At 46.6% G+C, this 23342-nt stretch overlaps 1 protein-coding gene across 4 annotated transcripts in view; it reads left to right on the top strand.

The window, feature by feature from the left end:
* prkcaa (protein kinase C, alpha, a) overlaps positions 1–23342 on the top strand; it is a 446457-nt gene that overhangs the window by 256468 nt on the left and 166647 nt on the right. For all 4 annotated transcript variants that reach the window (XM_043715075.2, XM_043715073.2, XM_088000739.1 and 1 more), the window contains exons 4-5: positions 13394–13505; positions 20970–21101. In XM_043715075.2, coding sequence (XP_043571010.2) covers positions 13394–13505; positions 20970–21101 — 244 coding nt within the window. The remainder of the gene's footprint in view (positions 1–13393; positions 13506–20969; positions 21102–23342) is intronic.

Genomic DNA, 23342 nt, shown 5'->3' with positions numbered 1-23342 from the left:
GTGATATACTGAGGGAGCGCTGTATCCCAGTGCAACACTGAGGGAGCACTGTACATCAGTGACATACTGAGTGAGCACTGTACTGAAGAAGGGATTTACTGAGGGAGTACTGTACTGAGGGAGGACTGTCCTGAGGGAGGGATGTACTGAGGGAGGGATATTCTGAGGGAGGGTTGTACTGAGGGATGGATATACTGAGGGAGGGATGTATTGAGGGACGCCTGTACTGAGGTAGAGCTGTACTGATGGAGGGCTCTACTGAGGGAGGGATGTACTGAGGGAGGGATATTCTGAGGGAGGGTTGTACTGAGGGATGGATATACTGAGGGAGGGATGTATTGAGGGACGCCTGTACTGAGGTAGAGCTGTACTGATGGAGGGCTCTACTAAGGGAGGGATGTACTGAGGGAGGGATATACTGAGGGAGGGCTGTACTGAGAGAGGGCTGTACTGAGGGAGGGATGTACTGAGGGAGGGCTGTACTGAAGGAGGGATGTACTGAGGGAGGGATGTACTAAGGGAGGGATGTACTGAAGGAGGGCTGTACTGAGGGAGGGATGTACTGAGGGAGGGATATACTGAGGGAGGGTTGTACTGAGGGAGGGCGGTATTGAGGTAGGGATATACTGAGGGAGGGCTGTACTGAGGGAGGGCTGTACTGAGGGAGGGCTGTACTGAGGGAGGAGTGTACTGAGGGAGGGCTGTACTGAAGGAGGGATATACTGAGGGAAGGATATACTGAGGGAGGGCTGTACTGAGGGAGGGATATACTGAGGTAGAGCTGTACTGAGGGAGGGCTGTACTGAGGGAGGGATATACTGAGGGAGGAGTGTACTGAGGGAGGGCTGTACTGAAGGAGGGATATACTGAGGGAAGGATATACTGAGGGAGGGCTGTACTGAGGGAGGGATATACTGAGGTAGAGCTGTACTGAGGGAGGGCTGTACTGAGGGAGGGCTGTACTGAGGGAGGGATATACTGAGGGAGGAGTGTACTGAGGGAGGGCTGTACTGAAGGAGGGATATACTGAGGGAAGGATATACTGAGGGAGGGCTGTACTGAGGGAGGGATATACTGAGGTAGAGCTGTACTGAGGGAGGGCTGTACTGAGGGAGGGATGTACTGAGGGAGGGATATACTGAGGGAAGGATATACTGAGGGAGGGCTGTACTGAGGGAGGGATATACTGAGGTAGAGCTGTACTGAGGGAGGGCTGTACTGAGGGAGGGCTGTACTGAGGGAGGGATATACTGAGGGAGGGATATACTGAGGGAGGGCTGTACTGAGGGAGGGCTGTACTGAGGGAGGGCTGTACTGAGGGAGGGATATACTGAGGGAGGAGTGTACTGAGGGAGGGCTGTACTGAAGGAGGGATATACTGAGGGAAGGATATACTGAGGGAGGGCTGTACTGAGGGAGGGATATACTGAGGTAGAGCTGTACTGAGGGAGGGCTGTACTGAGGGAGGGCTGTACTGAGGGAGGGATATACTGAGGTAGAGCTGTACTGAGGGAGGGCTGTACTGAGGGAGGGCTGTACTGAGGGAGGGATATACTGAGGGAGGGCTGTACTGAGGGAGGGCTGTACTGAGGGAGGGCTGTACTGAGGGAGGGATATACTGAGGGAGGGCTGTACTGAGGGAGGGCTGTACTGAGGGAGGGATGTACTGAGGGAGGGCTGTACTGAGGGAGGGATATACTGAGGTAGAGCTGTACTGAGGGAGGGCTGTACTGAGGGAGGGATATACTGAGGTAGAGCTGTACTGAGGGAGGGCTGTACTGAGGGAGGGCTGTACTGAGGGAGGGATATACTGAGGTAGAGCTGTACTGAGGGAGGGCTGTACTGAGGGAGGGCTGTACTGAGGTAGAGCTGTACTGAGGGAGGGCTGTACTGAGGGAGGGCTGTACTGAGGGAGGGCTGTACTGAGGGAGGGCTGTACTGAGGTATAGCTTTGCTGTTGGTGGAGAATTCTGTGGATGCAGGATTAAAGAAATGTGCTGACAAAATCCTTCTTTTATTGTCTAGCGGGATTTGGGCCCTGCTGTCTTGGCCATCGTTTATTGCCTCGTCCTTAATGCTAAGGGACCAGTTTGGTCAATCACATCGCTGTGGGTCTGGTGTCCCATGTAGGCCAGACCAGGTGAGGATGGCAGGTTTCCTTCCCTCAGAGACTTTAGTGAATCAGCTGGGTTTTCCTGAACAATCGATATTTGTTGCACGGTCACCCTGAAACTCGGTTGTTATTGCAGTTGCGTTTGTCATTGACCTTGAATTTTATCACCTGCCGTGGTGTGAATTATACCCATGTCCTCATTAACTGGGCATCTGGGCATTAGCACACCTTCCCCAGCTTCCTCAACAACAACATAATCATGACTCAATGGTCCATTTTCACTTGACCAATAATTATCACTCGATCATCACCAAAAACAAAGTATTTGGCCCGTAACATAATTCTTCTGTTCATGAGAGCTTGCTTTATGTATATTGGCTGCCAATTCAAGAGTAACTACAGATCAAAATACAGTATTTCATTGTTTATAAAGTTCCTTAGAGGTTTTAGATTAGGTTAGATCCCCTTCAGCCCCACCAACAAGTAACCCACCCAGACCCATTTCTCTCTGACTAATGCACCTAACACTATGAGCAATTCAGCATGGCCAATCTACATGACCTGCACATCCTTGGACTGTGGGAGGAAGCCAGAGCACCTGGAGGCAACCCACTCAGACACAGGGAGAACACGCAAACAGTCACCCAAAGCTGGAGTCGAACCTGAGACCCTGGTGCTATGAGGCAGCAGTGCTAACCACTGAGCCACTGTGCTGCTATATAGGTCATGCTAGATTGCCTTTATTGGTCAGAGTATTGAGTACAGGAGTTGGGAGGTCATGTTGCGGCTGTACAGGACATTGGTTAGGCCACTGTTGGAATATTGTGTGCAATTCTGGTTTCCTCCTATCGGAAAGATGTTGTGAAACTTGAAAGGGTTCAGAAAAGATTGACAAGGATGTTGCCAGGGTTGGAGGATTTGAGCTATAGAGAGAGGTTGAACAGGCTGGGACTGTTTTCCCTGGAGGGTGGAGGCTGAGGGGTTATAGAGGTTTAGAAAATTATGAGGGGCATGGATAGGATAAATAATAAAGGTATTTTCTCTGGGGTGAGGGAGTCCAGAACTAGAGGGCATGAAATTAAGGTGAAAGAAGAAAGGTTCAAAAGGGATCTAAGGGGCAAACTTTTCACACAGAGGGTGGTACGAGTATGGAATGAGCTGCCAGAGGAAGTGGTTGAGGCTGGTACAATTACAGCATTTAAAAGGCATCTGGATGGGTATATGAATAGGAGGGGTTTGGAGGAATACGGGCCGGATGCTGACAAATGGGACTGGATTAATGTGGTCGGCATGGACAAGTTGGGTCTGTTTCCGTGCTGTACATCTCTATGATTCTGTGACTCTCTGATTAGACAAATACAAATGCTTTGCTGCTGATTTGACCACTGCTATCCCAGCAGGAGGCGATGTTGAGGTACAGAGAGGTGGCAGCTCACTCAGAGGGAATCTCAGCCACTGCTGCACTCCAGCACCCTCTGGTGGTTATCATCAGATCAGTGCACAGCACTGGGAGACCAGGCTTGTGTAATGGGAAATAATGATATTTCAAAATAGGCAACAGCATTGTTGATTCACTTACCCGAACACCCCTGAGCTAGTGATTTCTGCTCCACTTCCCTCAACAAGACAGAATAACTGCTGTCTTACCCCACATCCGTGTTTATGTACTCTAACTGCACCAGCATTGGTTTGTGCACCACTAAGGACTGTACCATACACTCACATCAATTGCTTTTTATATAGAAAATAGGTTCAGGCCATTCAGCCCTTGAAGCTTGTTAAACCGTTCATTCTGATCATGGCTGACCATCCAACTCATCAGCCTCTTCCTGCTTTCCTCCATATCCTTTGATCCCTTTAGCCCCAAGTGCTATATCTATCTCTTTCTTGAAACCACACAATGGTTTGGCCTTGACTGCTTTCTGTGATGGTTTTGTATGGATGTGTTAAGAAGGGACTTGAACCAAGGCCTCCTCAGCCCAAGGTAGGAACACTACCACTGCACCACAAGCGCCAATCCCGACAGCATTTGTTTCCTGATCAGTCTTATCCTGGGAATTGGGTGTAGAGGATTCACCGTGGCTCCATCATTAGCCTGGCCTGTCTCGATTCACCATGTGAGCTCCTAATGGCTTCAGTCACTGTCCTGTTACCCCCCTCACTGTAACCTCTTTCGGCAGTACTGTGTTCCATCGACCTCTTCCTCTTCCACTGCTGCTCCATTGGAGCTGCAGCTGCCTTGGCTCTCGGCTCTGGGATTTAAACCACTTTCCGCTGAATCCCCCTGCTTCGCTCTCTCTCTCTCTCTCGGTCCTCTTTTAAGATGCTCCTTGAACCCTGACTCTTTGGTCCCCCTCGCCAAGTATCTCATTGCAGCTCACTTTCACATTCTTCTGGAACTTCCTGGAAGGTTTGTAAGTCAGTCTGAGGCACTGAATCTGTGCGGGGTGGTATAGGAGGCTGAGAAGGTAAAGCCAATGCTTCAATTGGATTTTAATTCCTCATCGGTTACAATCATTTTTCAGCCAAGTTCGTTTTTATTAATAGTCACATCTCGAGAATCTGCATTTGTATGTATTTTCTCCCTGCTGCTCTTAAATTACTTGCTGGCAACATCTGAAGCGCTTGAAGGTGGTGGGAGTTGTGGAAAAGGCTTAGTTGATGGTTCCTGACTCCTCAAGCTTTGCCCACTTCCTGATCCAGTGTCTCTGCATCTCACTGACTGATCATCTTCCAGTGATTGAGACACACTTCCTCATCCAAATCCTCCTTCTCACATTCCTTTCAATTCCAGAAACCCCAACAGCACAGGTTCTGATGACTTTCTTTTTAATGCAACATTAATCACAGAAGGAAGTAGGGAGCATGAATCATAGAATAACAATAGGAGGCCATTTGGCCCACTGCGTCTCTGCTGGCTCTTTGAAGCATTGTGCAGCTTGTACAGCATAACACTGGAGAGATTTTACAAGAGTGTGTTTTTGTCAAAAGCATTGTGATCGAGGGTCCTGTCACAGGAGACTCATGTTCTGGCTGTTACTTTTGTGATGTTGAGAGAGATCGGGTTGTTGGAGCTTTGTTGTCTTTGCCTCTGAAGGATCTACAGGGCTTTCCCAATGAACTAGAGCCAACGCGATGGGAAAGACATGAACTCTCTCTCTCTGTGTCTCCCCTCATGATCCTTCATTCAAGCACTTTTTCAAACATCCCTCTTTGATCAATCTTATTGTCGTAGATTCATACAGCACGGACACAGACTCTTCAGCCCAACCATTCCATGTCAACCACAATCCCAAACTAAACTAGTCCCACCTGCCTGCTCCTGGTCCATATCCTTCCAAACCATTCCTATTCACATCCTTATCCAAATGTCTTTTAAATGTTGTAACTGTACCACATCCACCACTTCCTCAGGCAGTTCATGCCACACATGAACCATCCTCTGTGTAAAATATTTGCCCCCTCATGTCTTTTTAAAATCTTTCACATCTCATCTTAAAACTGTGTCCCCGATCTTGAAATCCCCCATCCGAGGGAAAAGACAGCCACATTAACTCTATCTATACCCCTCATTATTTTTATAAGCTTCTAAAGGGTCTCCTCTCAACCTCCTATGCTCCAATGAGAAAAGTCCCAACCTATCCAGCCTTTCTTTATAACTTAAACCTTCCATACCTAGCAACATCCTGCAACATTTCTTCTGAAGCCTCTCCAGTTTAATAATACCTTTCTTATAACTGGACAACCAGAACTAGGCACAGTATTCCAGAAGATGCCTCATCAATGTCCTGTACAACCTCTACGTGACTTCCCAATTTGTATATTCAAAGAACTGAGAAATGAAAGCAAGTATGCCACATGCCTTTGTAACCAATCTGTCTGCATATGATGTGAACTTCAAAGGGTACCTGAGCCCCTAGGTCCCTGTTGGTCTACAACACTACCCAAGGCCTTCCCACTAATTATATAAACCCAATCCCTGTTTGTTACCAAAATGCAAAACCCCACACTTATCCCGATTGATCGCCATCTGCCATTTTTCAGCCCGTTGACCTATTTGATCAAGAACTCTTTGTAATCTTAGAAAACCTCCTTTACTGTCTGCTATCTCATCAATTTCGGTGCCATCTGGTCTCGTCACTGCTTATGAAATTGAGGTATCATGTTTTGCTTTAAAACAAGGAAACGTAGAATATAGGTGCAGGAGGAGGTCATTCAGCCCCTCAAGCCTATTCCCCATTCAATCTGCTCATGGCTGATCATCCAAGTCAGTCCCCTATTCCCACTTTCTCCCCATACCTTTTGATCCCATTAACCCTAAGAACTAATTCTATCTCCTTTTTGAAAATAGTCAATGTTTCTCCCTCAACCACTTCCTGTGGCAGAGAACTCCCCAGGCTCCCCACTCTCTGGGTGAAGACATTTCTCCACATCTCAGTAACATCCCAGACGTGAAGGCAGAAATGCAGATGTCCCACACTAACCCTGGCTATTGGCTATCATACGGAGAATGATGGAATTCTGACCGTGGAGAAGAGAAAGGGTCCAGACATTAATTTTAAAAACACACTAACCTCTTTTTCAAATTTAAAAATCACACAACGCCAGCAGCACTCCAAAAGCTAGTGCTCCCAAGTAAACCTGTTGGACTATAACCTGGTGTTATGTGATTTTTAACCTTGTCCAGTCCAGCCCAACACCGGCATCTCCACATCATGGCATTTTTCCAAAGGTGTCATCAGATCTTTTGGAGCTGACTTCTCCAGGGAGATCTTAGCTGGTGTTGTTGTGTAAACGTTTCCGTTTAATTTATCGTCACACCAGAACAATACTGAGGGAATTAATTCATTGTCAACTGGATTTTTCTTTTGACACTGTTGGTAGATTTGCCCCATGGCAACACGGTGACAGGGATTAAAAAAACACGCGGATACAAACAAAACCCAAAGCAAGGCCTAATCATGTTGAGTGGTACAGCTTTGTTAACAGAATAAGTGACACGTTTCATCTAAATCAGACTTGTGTAAACAAAGAAAAGCTTTAATGGTAATTGGAGAAGATGAGGATTGTGTTTTCATGTGTAGCTGAATGTCCATTAATTGGTGTCACATCCTTTAAAAATCTCCTGGATTACACTGGCCTTCACAAAGTGGTTGGGCACCGCAGTTACCTGGAATTCTATCTCTCTCAGTCTTCCCCTGGGCTTTGACTCTCACTGGGAGGCTGATTTGAAAATAAGTATGTAAATTGCTGGAGAAACACAGCACATCTAGCAGCATCTGTGGAGAGAGAAACAAAGAGGTGACATTTTGAGTCTGATATAACTTCTGTTCCACAGATGCTGCCAGACCTAGACAGAATCTCCAGTACTATCCGTTTTTCTTATGTCAGTCTTTTCCAGCATCCACGGTATTTTGATTGATTTATTGTCACGTGTACCAAAGTACAGTGAAAAGCTTTGTTTATGAGCAGTACAGGCAGATCATAGTAAGCAAGGATGTACTGATCAAAAGATTTAGACAGAGGCATTTGTGTGCTATGGAAGAGCATTGTTAGCAAGGTTAGCAGGATTTGAGGCGAGAGAGTCCATTCAACAATCTATTAACGGCTAGGGGGAAGCTGTCCCTGAACCTCCTGGGGTGTGTGTTCAGGCCTGTGTACCTTCGGCCTGACGGAAGAGTTTGTGGGAGAGCATCACTGAGGTGGGAGGGGTCTCTGATGATGCTGGCAGCCTTTCCGCAGCAATGAGACATGTAAATGGAGTCCATGGATGGGAGGTTGGCTTCCGTGATGGTCTGGGCTGTGTACACAAGATTCTGTAGTCTCTTACAGTCCTGGGCAGAGCAGTTACCATCCCAGACTGTTATACACTCGGATAGTGTGCTCTCAATGGTGCATCTCTAGAAGTTAGTGAGGGTCCTTCTGGACATGCTGAATTTCCTGAACCACCCGAGGGAGAAGAGGTGTTGTCATGCGGCCTTGACCAGCGCATCTACATGAGAAACCCAGAACAGGTTTTGATTAGCGTCACTCCGAGGAACTTGATGATTTTGGTTTGACAGGTTTGAAGAGTCAGTCGGTGCTTGGGTGTAGCACACACTGAGGGTAAGATTACAGATCCCCCACAGGCCAGCAGGAACAGTGCTACAGGCGACTGTGTAACTGTACTGCAGCCTCCAAGGAGGCAGCTCAACACCGTCTTCTCAAGGGCTGGTGGGAATGGGCAAGAAATGCTGGTCCAAACAGTGACACCCACATCCCGAGAGAGAATAAAAGAGAACAATACAAGTGTCATTGAAACGACAATGCATGTACATAAAATGGCATGAACGCTGGCTAGATGGGAATAACATCCCATCTAAATAACATGGAGACTGGGCTCTGTGAGAGGAGAGAATCAGGATGTATGGCCTCTCACACCCTGAAACCTTGTGTATTAATACAGGGTTACATCGACCACTACCCCCTGTCTCTCTGATTGCTCTGGGTTGATTGGCACTGAAGTAGGCTGAATAAGAATCCATCCTGGTGATTCCTGCCTGTGCTGTTCTGTTCCTCAGCAGCTATAGCACCAACCAGACAGGCTCCACTGATAGCTATCAGGCCCTTTAATGGAAAAAATCATTGCCTTTAGAGTAATAATGCTGAGTCAGAAACCCAGCAGTATTGGAGCTTCCATTCACTTCCACCATCGTACAGGTTCTGCGCTGTCGCAGGTAACATTGCCAATGAGGAAAACTGCCCAGGTATGTCCTGTAGACAAAAAGCAGGACAAATCCAACCCGGCCAATTACCGCCCAGTCAGTCTTCACTCAATCATCAGGAAAGTGATGGAAGGGGTCACCAACATTGTTATCAAGCAGCACCTGCTCAGCAATAACCTGCTCAGTGACGCCCAGTTTGGGTTCTGCCAGGGCCACTCAGCTCCTGACCTCAATACAACCTTGGTTCAACCAGGGACGAACGGGCTGAATTTCAGAGGGGAGGCAAGGCTGCGTTTGACAGAGTGTGGCGTCAGTGAGTCCTAGTGAAACTGGAATCGATAGGTATGGTGGAGGTGGGGGGGGCAAACTCACAGCTGGTTGGCATGATACCTGACACATTGGACTATGGTTGTGCTTGTTGGAGGTCAGTCATCTCAGCTCCAGGACATCTCTGCAGGAGACCCTCGGGGTAGTGTCCTAGGCCCAACCATCTTCCGCTGCTTCATCAATGACCTTCCCTCCATCATAAGGTCAGAAATGGGGATGTTCACTGATTGCACAATATTCAGCACCATTCGTGACTCCTCCTGAAACAGTCCATGTTCAAATATAACAAGGTTTGAACAATATCCAGGCTTGGGCTGACAAGTGGCAAGTAACATTCACACCACACAAATGCCAGGCAATGAGCATCTCTAAGCAGCAAGAAACTGACCATTGCGCCCTGACATTCAATGGTGTTACCATCACTGAGTCCCCCACTATCAACATCCTGGGAGTTACCATTGACCAGAAACTCAACTGGATTCACCACATAAACACAGTGGCGACAAGAGCAGGTCAGAGGGTGGGAATTCTGTACTGAGTAACTCACCTCCTAATTCCTCAAAGCTTGTCCAACAGATAGAAGGCACAGGACAGGGGTGTAATTTTTTAAACATATTGCCTCATGGGATGTGGGTGTCACTGGATGGCCAGCGTTTTTTGCCTCTCTCTGGGGATCTTGCAGGTGATTACATTCCCAAATACTCACTGCCCTTATCCTTAAAGAAGTGGATACTGGTTTGGAAGCTGTTGTCTAAGGATCTTTGGTGAATTCCTGCAGTATATTTTGTAGATAGTATGCATTGCTGTTTCTGAGCATTGGTGTTGGACGGAGTGGTTGGTTGGGAATGTGGTGCCAATCAAGTGGGTTGCTTCATCCTGGATGATGTCAAGCTTCTTGAGTGTTGTTGGAGCTGCACTGATCCAATGAAGTGGGGAGTATTCCATCATACTCTTGACTTGTGTCTTGTAGGTGAAGCCCAGGCTTTGGGGAGTCAGGAGATGAGGTCTTTGCTGCAGTATTCCTAGCCTCTGATCTGCTCTTGTAGCCACTGTGCTTGAATGGTCAGTCCAGTTGAATTTCTGGTCAATGGTAACCTCCAGGATGTTGATAGTGGGAGGTTCAGTGATGCTAACACCATTGAATGTGAAGAGGCAGTGATTGAATTGTTTGTTATTGGTGATGCTCAGAGCCTTGCATTTGTGTGGCTTGAACGATGGGTTGATACCAGGGCAGATCGACTTGGAAAAGGAATGGACCATTTAGGATTCGGTTGAAGAGGAGCTTCTTTACTTAGAGAACAGTGAATCTTTGGAATTCTCTCCCCCAGAGTGTAGTGAGGCTCAGTCATTGGGTATGTCCAAGGTAGGGATGACTAGATTCCTACATATTAAAGATGCTGAAGGGATATGATGGGAGACTTACCCACAGCGCCATACCTGATGATGATGAAGGCACTGGGTTAGACAACAAACCTGGTTCCTGATCGATACGGGAGGGATTTGGAATTGTGAACTGTCTGTCTGTTTGGAAATGAAAGTCTCAGGGACTATTCCCCACATAGATCTTGTTGTGACCAGGAGTTCTGTTGTGTGATAGTTTGCGATGGGAAGTAGGGCGATGTATGAATTTGACTTGCTTGGTTTAGTTAGCAATCTCAATTGAAATCTAACTATTTGCCTTCTGACAAGGTTCCCGCTCTGTGGTTCTGTAAATGAGATGATGCAGTGAGACAGCCCAGGGCAGGTGGGTATTTATGATGCAGTGAGACAGCCCAGGGCAGGTGGGTATTTATGATGCAGTGAGACAGCCCAGGGCAGGTGGGTATTTATGATGCAGTGAGACAGCCCAGGGCAGGTGGGTATTTATGATGCAGTGAGACAGCCCAGGGCAGGTGGGTATTTATGATGCAGTGAGACAGCCCAGGGCAGGTGGGTATTTATGATGCAGTGAGACAGCCCAGGGCAGGTGGGTATTTATGATGCAGTGAGACAGCCCAGGGCAGGTGGGTATTTATGATGCAGTGAGACAGCCCATGGCAGGTGGGTATTTATGATGCAGTGAGACAGCCCAGGGCAGGTGGGTATTTATGATGCAGTGAGACAGCCCAGGGCAGGTGGGTATTTATGATGCAGTGAGACAGCCCAGGGCAGGTGGGTATTTATGATGCAGTGAGACAGCCCATGGCAGGTGGGTATTTATGATGCAGTGAGACAGCCCAGGGCAGGTGGGTATTTATGATGCAGTGAGACAGCCCATGGCAGGTGGGTATTTATGATGCAGTGAGACAGCCCAGGGCAGGTGGGTATTTATGATGCAGTGAGACAGCCCAGGGCAGGTGGGTATTTATGATGCAGTGAGACAGCCCAGGGCAGGTGGGTATTTATGATGCAGTGAGACAGCCCAGGGCAGGTGGGTATTTATGATGCAGTGAGACAGCCCATGGCAGGTGGGTATTTATGATGCAGTGAGACAGCCCATGGCAGGTGGGTATTTATGATGCAGTGAGACAGCCCATGGCAGGTGGGTATTTATGATGCAGTGAGACAGCCCAGGGCAGGTGGGTATTTATGATGCAGTGAGACAGCCCAGGGCAGGTGGGTATTTATGATGCAGTGAGACAGCCCAGGGCAGGTGGGTATTTATGATGCAGTGAGACAGCCCAGGGCAGGTGGGTATTTATGATGCAGTGAGACAGCCCAGGGCAGGTGGGTATTTATGATGCAGTGAGACAGCCCAGGGCAGGTGGGTATTTATGATGCAGTGAGACAGCCCAGGGCAGGTGGGTATTTATGATACAGTGAGACAGCCCAGGGCAGGTGGGTATTTATGATGCAGTGAGACAGCCCATGGCAGGTGGGTATTTATGGTACAGTGAGACAGCCCAGGGCAGGTGGGTATTTATGATGCAGTGAGACAGCCCAGGGCAGGTGGGTATTTATGATGCAGTGAGACAGCCCAGGGCAGGTGGGTATTTATGATGCAGTGAGACAGCCCAGGGCAGGTGGGTATTTATGACACAGACACATCATTCCTGGAGACATTACTTCCAGACTTCACTATCACAGATGGTGCAGATGTTCCTATCGGCAGCATGGTTCGGTTGAAGTAGAGTGTGTCTTACTTTCTGAATTATTGGCACCGTTTGGAACAAAACCACAGAATCCTGTAACAGCTTATGAGCTCACTGTGAGTTTGATGGAGGAAGATGAGCCATTTGTCTTTCCAAGTACCAGTTGGCCCAATCTGAAATCCAATCCAGGCTGACCACTCCAAGATTGACCTGACCCCTGACCCAGCTCACCCTGAACAAGTCTAGAGTGACCATACCCAATCCAGAGTGACCACTCCTAGAGTGGGCAGAGACTGACTAATACCAGACTGACCACTCCCAGACTGTTCAGTGCAGGGTGACTAATAGAGTGCCCATGTCTGATCTAGAGTGACCACATCTGACCCAGACTGACCAAAACCAGAGTGGCTCTCCCAGAGTGCCCAGTCCAGAATGATCAATAGACTGTCCACCTCTGACCCAGAGTGACCACCTCTAACTTAGACTGACCAAACCCAGAGTAACCACTGTGTCCCAGAGTGAACCTGAGGTGAGCCGATTGTGATTGAATTGATTAACTGGTTCCAAACTAACCAGATTACTTTGCAGTTTGTGGAGAGCCACTGACATTGCAGAGAGACCTCACTGAGACCCTGGACTTACTCAGTGACAGACATAACATGTTCATCTCAGTAAATGAGGAGGTCATCACTTGGCTCTGGGAATTTGTGTCCACTAAATAAATACTGCTAAATAACTTACTTTTGTGTCACATTATTTTCTGGAAGTGATATTTTTACTTAATTGATGCTCTTGGTTTGTTGCCACGGAGCTTTAGGCTAGCCCTGTAAAATCAGCTCCTTGATCCTTGATCTCTCGTCAATACATCTGGTTCACATTCGCTAGCTGGTGTCGTTTGGGTACTGAGTGAGTCAGGTCACTGAGAGACCAATTACAATCTCCTGAATTGGATGCCACGTTGGTTGTAAGGTTTGACAAGGCCCTCTCCCCTCTCACTGGAACGCTGAGATTGCTGTGTCTGTGGAGAGGTAGTGGCTCCTCCTGACAATGTGTGTGGTGTGAATGTGCAGCAAGGAGGAGACCTTACTGAAGTTGTGATTACGAGAAAGGGTCAGTGGGGAAAACCCAGAATGGCTTGTGAAGAATTCAGTCTTATTCTTTCCTCCTTCTATTCCTAGGACCCAAGGAGCAAACACAAATTTAAAATCCACACGTATGGAAGCCCGACATTCTGTGACCACTGTGGCTCACTGCTGTACGGTCTCATTCACCAAGGGATGAAATGTGACAGTGAGTATTTTTACTCTAGTCTTTCCATAACAACTTAAAGAGAAGATAAAGGCACGTAGACTTTACTTAATGGGATTTTAATGGACTTTCGGATAAATCACAGCAAACAGACCACTTATAACCTGAACTGAAAGCACAGAAAAGACCATTCAGTCCATTAGCCCCTGTCGGTGTTTATATTTCACCAAACATTCCTCCCACTTCTCTTTACCCAACCCCCACCAAACATTTCGCCGTTCAGCAAATAATTCTGTTCATCCAGTTCTTCAGATGGTTTCCTCCATCTGTCTGAAATCTGGACAAATCAGTCCCTCGCTCCACTGTTTAACAGCTCAGATTTGATTCCAAACATAGACCAAGTTTAGAAAGATGGAAGGTACTGCTGTGCTGGTGAGTGTGTATAATCATTCACATCACAGTACATTAATGTTAAATACTGTCATGACAGTTTATTCCAAATGAATACAATTGTTAACTAATGTTGGACATGATGGAAAGTGTTGTTTTATCATAGACAGCGATTTAATCTGTGATTCACGTCTACACTGAGGTCTCCTGCTGCACATTTTTATAAAACTGTGTATTTCACACTTTCCTACTCACATGCCCACACTCTCTTACGCACACTGTCTCACACACACACTCTCTCTCACACACATTGTCTCTCATACACACTCTCACACTCTCTCTCACACACTCTCTCATAAACACTGTCTCTCACACACTGTCTCACACACACACTCTCACACACACACTGTCTCTCACACACACACATTGTCTCTCACACACACACATTGTCTCACACACTCTCTCCCCCTCACACACACACACATACATACACACACACAGTCCCTCTCTCTCTCTCACACACACACACACACACTCTCTCACACATGCTGTCTCACATACACTCTCTGTCTTACACTCATTCTCTCTCAGACACACTCTGTCACACACACAAAAAAAAATCACACCGGATCATCAACGCCACACTCACAGGAATCCGCTGATGATGTCGCCTAGCCAGGGGACGAAACGTTTGCAACAAAAACTTCCAGCTCGGCGAACAGAACCACAACAACAAGCACCCGAGCTACAAATCTTCGCACAAACTTTGAACACTGTCTCTCACACTCTCTCACACACACTCTCTCATACACACATTCTCTCTCACACACACGCTCTCACACACACACTCTCCCACACACACACTCTCTCTCACACACACTCGCCCACACACACACTCTCTCTCACACACACTCGCCCACACACATACTCCCACACTCTTTCTCACACACATATATGCTGTCTCTCATTCTCTCTCTCTCTCTCCGTCTCGCTCTCTGTCTCACACACTTGCCAGCAAACGGCCAGTGTTTCACGGTGGTCATTTCAATGTTAGAGATCAGGACCTCAGTTGAAGATTGCTGTGATCCTTCGATAATTTATATTTTTGTAATATGAAGATAAATGGCTACATAACAAAACGTTAAGTACATTAGGACCTAAAAAACCTGCAAGTCTCACGAACATTTGGGCCATCAGTCCTAATGTCTCTTTATGTGGGTTAGTGTCGTGTTTTGTTTTACAATGCTACTGTGAGACATTTCAAAATGTTTCATTATGGTCCAGAATTTGTTTAATTGTTTAATTAATTTAATTTAATTTTAATTTTAAATTAAAAGAATTGAGGTGAAATTAGCTGCTGTTGGGTTTTGAAGACCCAGCTCTCCAGCCTGTCTTCCTCGTCCTGTCGCCCTTGGTGTGCAAATCTCAGGATATTAAGTACAGTGATGGGCTCAACTTGTGTGTAATGCAATTTGAGGTTCACCTTACTGCACCACCTTTATATACACGTGTATTTATAAAGTAGAGGGAAAGTCAACCATAGTCTCACAAGACCAGAGGGGCTGCACTCTCATTAGAGAGATAACTGGTGGTGGTTTAACCTGAGGGACACTGTGATTAAAATGAGGGAAGAGATTGAGAAGGAGAGTCCTTCATGGGAACCTCAGTCAGTGCAGGAATCCAGCCCATGATGTGAGTGTTACTCTGTGTCACAGACCAGGTGACCCACAAACTGAGCTAAACCAAAAAGAAGTTGAAGTTCTAAATTGGAGAAAGGCCAATTTTGACGGTATTAGGAAAGACCTTTCAAAGGCTGATTGGGTACAGCTGTTTACAGGTAAAGGGACGGCTGGAAAATGGGAAGCCTTCAGAAATGAGATAGCGAGAGTCCAGAGAAAGTATATTCCTGTCAGGGTGAAAGGAAAGGCTGGTAGGTATAGGGAATGCTGGGTGACTAAAGAATTTGAGCATTTGGTTAAGAAAAAGAAGGAAGCATACGTCAGGATAGATTGAGTGAATCCTTAGAAGAGTATAAAGGCAGTAGGAGTATACTTAAGAGGGAAATCAGGAGGGCAACAAGGGGACATGAAATAGCTTTGGCAAATAGGGTTAAGGAGAATCCAAAGGGTTTTTACAAATACATTAAGGACAAAAGGGTAATGAGGGAGAGAATAGGGCCCTTTAAAGATCAGCAAGGCGGCCTTTGTGTGGAGCTGTAGGAGATGCGGGAGATACTAAATGAGTATTTTGCATGAGTGGTTACTGTGGAAAAGGACATGGAAGATATAGACTGTAGGGAAATAGATGGTAACATCTTGAAAAATGTCCATATTACAGAGGATGAAGTGCTGGATGTCTTGAAACACATAAAAGTGGATAAATCCCCAGGACCTGATCAGGTGTACCCGAGAACTCTGTGGGAAGCTAGGGAAGTGATTGCTGGGCCTCCTGATGAGATATTTGTATCATCGATGGTCAAGGTGATGTGCCGGAAGACTGGAGGTTGGCAAATGTGGTGCCACTGTTTAAGAAGGGCGGTAAGGACAAGCCTGGGAACTATAGACCAGTGAGCCTGACGTCAGTGATGGGCAAGTTGTTGGAGGGAATTCTGAGGGACAGAATGTACATGTATTTGGAAAGGCAAGAACTGATTAGGGATAGTCAACATGGCTTTGTGTGTGGGAAATCATGATTGATTGAGTTTTTTGAAGAAGTAACAAAGAGGATTGATGAGGGCAGAGCATTGGACATGATGTATATGGACTTCAGTAAGGCGTTCGACAAGGTTCCCCATGGGAGACTGGTGAGCAAGGTTAGATCTCATGAAATACAGGGAGAACTAGCCATTTAGATACAGAACTGGCTCAAAGGTAGAAGACAGAGGGTGGGTGTGGAGGGTTGCTTTTCAGACTGGAGGCCTGTGACCAGTGGAGTACCACAAGGATCAGTGCTGGGTCCACGACTCTGCATGTGAGTATAAAAGGTATAGTTAGTAAGTTTGCAGATGACTCCAAAATTGGAGGTGTAGTGGAAGAAGGTTATCTCAGATTACAACAGGATCTTGATCAGATGGGCCAATGGGCTGAGAAGTGGCAGATGGAGTTTAATTTATCTAAATGCAAGGTGCTGCATTTTGGAAAAGCAAATCAGAGCAGGACTGATACACTTAATGGTAAGGTCCTGGGGAGTGTTGCTGAACAAAGAGACCTTGGAGTGCAGGTTCATAGCTCCTTGAAAGTAGAGTTGCAGGTAGATAGGATAGTGAAGAAGGCGTTTGGTATGCTTTCCTTTATTGGTCAGAGTATTGAGTACAGCAGTTGGGAGGTCATGTTGTGGCTGTACAGGACATTGGTTAATGTATTCTTCCAATAGGAAGGATGTTGTGAAACTTGAAAAGATTCAGAAAAGATTGACAAGGATGTTGCCAGGGTTGGAGGATTTGAGCTATTGGGAGAGCTGAATAGGCTAGGGCTGTTTTCCCTGCAGCATTGGAGGCTGAGGGGTGACCTTATAGAGGTTTATAAAATCATGAGGGGCATGGATAGGATAAATAGACAAGTTCTTTTCCCTGTGGGTGGGGAAGTCCAGAACTAGAGGGCATAGGTTTAGGGTGAGGGAGAAAGCTATAAAAAAGACCTAAGGGACAACTTTTTTCACGCAGAGGGTGGTGTGAGGATGGAATGAGCCACCAGAGGATGTGGTGGAGGCTGATACAATTGCAACATTTAAAAGGCATCTGGATGGGTGTGTGAATAGGAAGGGTTTGGAGGGATATGGGCCGGGTGCTGGCAGGTGGAACTAGATTGGGTTGGGATATCTGGTCGGCATGAACAGGTTGGACCGAAGGGTCTTTTTCTGTGCTGTACATCTCTATGACTCTCTGACCCCCCTAATATGTTTATTGAAGTAGCGCATTACTGCAGCAATGTAGTGTGCAGAACCAAGATTCAAATTGTCAGTCATTCATGGGAAAAGCTGAAGAGCAGCAAGTGTTCCTCTCCCTTCATTTGCGGCACTCCGTCTGTACGGGGACAAATCTAATCAGAGCAGAATCTATTATGGAACTTCTTCCCTCCCTTCTTCTGGAGGACTGACCTGTGAATGTATGGCAGGGTCGGGGAGCGTGACATTCCCCAGGGTCTGTCACCTCCTCCAGTACCACCACCTGTCCATTCTCCAGGAGCGGCAGCTCTCCAGTGCTCAGTTCCCCCCAAACAGGAGGATCCCAGTCCGGTTCACCTTCTCATTCGGCACTTTCCAAGCATTGTCCTGACTCTCAGCAGCAGCTGTAACCCCAACCCATGTCTCAGTGCCCTAACCAGCAGCCCCTCACATGTCAAACCTTCAGATCAATGTGAGCAGCTGTAGCTCAGTGAGTCTGGAGGGTCTGAGTTCGAGTCCCCCTGCAGAGTGGGAGGTGTGAGGGAGGGGAGTTGGGGGAGGTGCTGACCCTCAGGTGGAGGGCTGTGAGAGTACCACACTGCCTGCAGTATCATCTATCAGCTGGGCCATCTCACCAAGACCAGGTCTCAGTTCTATGTCAAAGTTCCCATTGAACCATTTCAAGTGAGGGCAGAGACGTTATTTCCAGTGGCCAGGTCCACGTTTATACCTTAATCTGTATCGCAAGTATGCAAATTAGCGACCCATTCCTTACAACAGTATTTGGGCTTCAGAGCTACATAGAGAGAAGCTCAGCACAGAAAAAGGCCCTTCGGCCCATCACGTCTGCGCAGGTCAGTAACAGCCACCTCCAGCACTTGGCCCACAGCTTTGTATGACTTGGTGTGACAAGTGCAGGAGGGAGGGCTTCACATGCTTAGACATTGGGATGCTTTCCTGGGTGGGAGATTTGCTTGTGTGGTTCGGGAGGGTTTAAACTAGTTTGGCGGGGGGTAGGGGTCAGACCTACATATTTGAGAGTGGAGCAGTTGTAGATGGGGCAGTGACAGGATGTAGTGAATCTATCAGGGAGGTTTTCCATGTGATTAAACAAAAGGATGGGTTAAAGTGTGTCTGCTTTAATGCTAGGAGTGTCAGAAACAAGAGTGATGCAGTTTGAGCATGGATCAGTACTTGAGACTATGATGTTGTGGCAGTAACGGAGATGTGGGTTTCATAGGGGCAGGAATGGTTGCTAGATGTTCCAGGGTTTAGAATGTTTAAAAAGAGGACGGGGTGTAGCATTGCTACTCAGAGAGTGCATGGCAGCTACAGAAATGAAGGTTGTCATAGAGTCATAGAGATGTACAGCATGGAAACAGACCCTTCGGTCCAACCTGTCCATGCCGACCAGATATCCCAACCCAATCTAGTCCCACCTGCCAGCACCCAGCCCATATCCCTCCAAACCCTTCCTATTCATATACCCATCCAAATGCCTTTTAAGTGTTGCAATTGTACCAGCCTCCACTACATCCCCTGGCAGCTCAGTTCATACACGTACCACTCTCTGTGTGAAAAAGTTGCCCCTCAGGTCTCTTTTATATCTTTCCCTTCTCACCTTAAACCTATGCCCTCTAGATCTGGACTCCCCCCCAGGGAAAAGACTTTGTCTATTTATCCTATCCATGCCCCTCATGAATTTATAAACCTCTATAAGATCACCTCTCAGCCTCTGACACTCCAGGGAAAACAACCTCAGCCTATTTAACCTCTCCCAATAGCTCAAATCCTCCAACCCTGGCAACATCCTTGAAAATCTTTTCTGAACCCTTTCAAGTTTCACAACATCCTTCCGAAAGGAGGGAGACCAGAATTGTACACAATATTCCAAAAGTGGCCTAACCAGTCCTGTACAGCCGCAACATAACTTCCCAACTCCTGTACTCAATACTCTCACTAATAAAGGAAAGCATACCAAACACCTTCTTCACTATCCTATCTACCTGCGACTCCACTTTCAAGGAGCTATGAACCTGCACTCCAAGATTTCTTTGTTCAGCAACACTCCCTAGGATCTTACCATTAAGTGTATCAGTTCATCTAATATTTGCTTTTCCAAAATGCAGCACCGCACATTTATCAGAATTAAACTCCATCTGCCACTTCTCAGCCCATTGGCCCATCTGATCAAGATCCCATTGTAATGTGAGGTAACCGTCTTCCACTACACCTCCAATTTTGATGTAACCTGCAAACTTACTAACTGTGCCTCTTATGCTCGCATTCAAATCATTTATATAAATGCCAAAAAGTAGTGGACCCAGCACCGATCCTTGTGGCACTCCACTGGTCACAGGCCTCCAGACTGAAAAACAATCCTCCACCACCACCCTCTGTCTTCTATCTTTGAGCCAGTTCTGTATCCAAATTGCTAGTTCTCCCTGTATTCCATGAGATCTAACCTTGCTAACCAGTCTCCCATGGGGAACCTTGCCGAATGCCTTACTGAAGTCCATGTAGATCATGTCCACTGATCGAGGAAGGTTTATCTACTGAGTCAGTATGGGTGGAAGTTAGGAACAGCAAGGGAGCAGTCACCGCATTGTGCAGACCCCCTAATCGCAGTACGGAGATTGACAAACTCATAGGCCGGCAGATTTTGGAAAATTGCAGATGTAGCAGGGTTGTTGTTATAGGTGACTTCAACTTTCCCAATATCGACTGGAACCTCCTTAGTGCAGATGGTTTTAATGGAGCTGTTTTCTCAGGTGTGTTCAGGATGAGTTCCTTACTCAGTATGTAGACAGACCAATGAGGGGGTAGGCCATTTTGTATTTGGTGCTCGGCAGTGAGCCAGGACATATGTTGTGGTGGGAGAACACTTCGGTGACAGTGACCACAACTGCCTCACATTTACCATAGCCATGGAGAGGTAAAGGAGCAGTTACCAAGGGAAGATATTTAATTGGGGAAAGGAAATTACGTCGCTATCAGACAGGAGTTGGGAAGTACAGATTGGGAGCAATTGTTCCACAGAAAGGGCACAACAGACATGTGGAGACTGTTTAAGGAGCAATTGTTGCGAGTGATGCATAAATTTGTTCCTCTGAGACTTGCAAGAAGGGGTAAGATTAAGGAGCCTTGGATGACAAGAACAGAGGAGCTTCAGCACGGTGAGTGTTGTGGATTGAATGACCGTTTCTATAACATGTGTGTCTTCCTTCTCCTCAGCCTGTGACCTAAACGTGCACAAGAAATGTGTGATAAACGTGCCCAGTATGTGTGGAACCGACCACACGGAGAGGAGGGGCCGAATATTCCTGAAAGTGGAAGTGGACAATGACAACTTGCTCCATGTTACAGGTAAACCTCTAGCTGTATCTAATATTGGGGACCACGGTGATACGGAGACACAGACTGGGAAAGTCTTGTATTAACTGGGGAGATCCTTTGAAATGAAATAATGTTTTTCAGCTCATGATGATGCAATATAGGATTGCAAACTCAAAGCAGACTCGGCCCTGAACCTCAAACTTCCTCATGAAGGGCTCTTGCCTGAAACGTCGATTCTCCTGCTCCTCGGATGCTGCCTGACCTGCTGTGCTTTCCCAGCATCACACATTCTCGACTCTGATCTTCAGCATCTGCAGTCCTCACCTTCTCCAACCCTGTGCTAATCCAGACCCCTGGTTCGGTGAAACTTTTGTCAACCTCATCATGTGTTTACAGTGCACACAGAGGCCATTTGACCCAACTGACTGATGCTGGCCTGTATACTCCACACAGCCCTCTGCCCACTTTACTTCATCTTGCTCTCTTGCTGTAATTTTCTGTGCCCTGTGTGTTTTCACAGTTCCCCATCAATGCCTGTAGTTCTAATTTATGCCACACAAAACAGAATAAACCTGTGATGTTTTCAGCAGATGGAACATGTGACTAGACAGAGTCTGGAACTTGGAACAACCAAACCTGAGCTGGAATTTACTTTCCAAATAGTTGCTGTAGGAATCTTTGAGGTAGACATCGAAGTGGGCATTGTAGCTTCTGCCCTGTCCTTAGGTTGTGCTTGAACCAAGTAAACGTATCGGATTTATCCAGTACAAGCAAACCTTGTCCAACATAGAGCATAGCTTTCCAAAAATCTCTACACTAACCAAATGCAAGACTTGTTGCATTTGATGTTAATATTCTGCTTTCTGCTTGGATTTTTGAAAGCAGCAACTACTTATTCATAGCAAGGTCTGTGTTCAGAGGGGTTTTTGAGAAGCTGAGACTAGCTGTCTTTGTATATGAAACACAAAACATTGGTGTATAAGTCCAGTGAGTCATTGGGAAGGCAAATAGATGTTTGGTTGTTATTGTAAGTGGATGGAGTATTAAAGTAAGGAACACTTGCTACCACCAAAGAGGGCTTCTCTGAGAGTTGAGCTCTGTACACCTTAGTATTTTCTTATTTAAGGAGGACTGCACTTGCATTGGAGATTTCAGGGAAGGTTCACTGGGGCAGATTTCTGAAACAAAGGAGTTGACTCATGAGGAGAGGCTCAGCCAATACTGTTTGGGTTTAGAATAAAGAGAGATGATCTTATTGAAACATATAAGATCCTGAAGAGTCTTGAGCAAGGCTAGATGCAGAGAGAATATCTCCCCTTGGGGTCAAGTCTCAAACAAAGGACACAGTGACAGAATGATCGATCGCCCTTTTCAGACGGAGGAGGAGGGTTGTAAAATTTTGGAATTCTTTAGAGAGCAGAGGAGACTGGGTCACTGAATGGATTCAAGACTGATCTTTGATCAATAGGAGAGGCGAAGGTCATGGGTAACAGTGAATCGGATCAGCACTGATCTTCTTGATTGGTGGAGCAAGTTCAAGGCCAGCCTGCTCCTGATCATCTAATGTTGAGACTTCACCAAATCACAGAGTTCTTATAATGCAGCAGGAGATTATTCGGCCCATTACATCTGCACTGCCTCATTAAATGAGCGTCCTTACCTCGTACCAATCTCTTCCCCTTGGCCTTGCACATTTTTATCCAAACAATCATTCAGTACCCTCTTAAATACTTCAACTGAACCTGCCTCCACCTCATTTCCAGGCAGTGTATTCCACACCCGAACTACTCACTGGCTGAAATATGTTTTCCTGAGATCTCTGTTGGTTTGTTTAACAGATCACTGTAAAGCTATGTCCTGTTGTTCCTTTTAAGAGCAGGAGCAGTTTCTCCCTTGTCTCTCTATCCAGCCTGCTCATGATTTTACAATCCTCGATCACATCTCCTCTCAGCTTTTCTCTCTCCAAGGAGAACAGTTTTAACTCCTCCCATCTATTCACAAAATTACATTTTCACAGAGCTGGAGACTTGTAAAGTTCTTTGCACTGTCTCCAATGTATTCACATCTTTTCTATAATGTGTTATCAGAACTGGACACAGTTCTCCAGCTGGACTCCAGCAAGTGCTTTAGTTCTAGTATCTAAGTGTCTAACAAGTTCAACGTCATTTCCTTGTTCTTGTACTTAACGCCTGTATTAGTGAAGCCAATTCAGGGAGCTGCTGCCAATGTAGAGTGTAGTTAAGACTCAACCAGCTATCAGACTGGGTAAGG

This window comes from Chiloscyllium plagiosum, unplaced genomic scaffold (assembly GCF_037043375.1).
Source record: "Chiloscyllium plagiosum isolate Xiang-an unplaced genomic scaffold, Cpla_swu_hap1 HiC_scaffold_25, whole genome shotgun sequence".
NCBI lineage: Eukaryota > Metazoa > Chordata > Chondrichthyes > Orectolobiformes > Hemiscylliidae > Chiloscyllium > Chiloscyllium plagiosum.
This window is presented reverse-complemented; position numbering and strand designations above follow the sequence as displayed.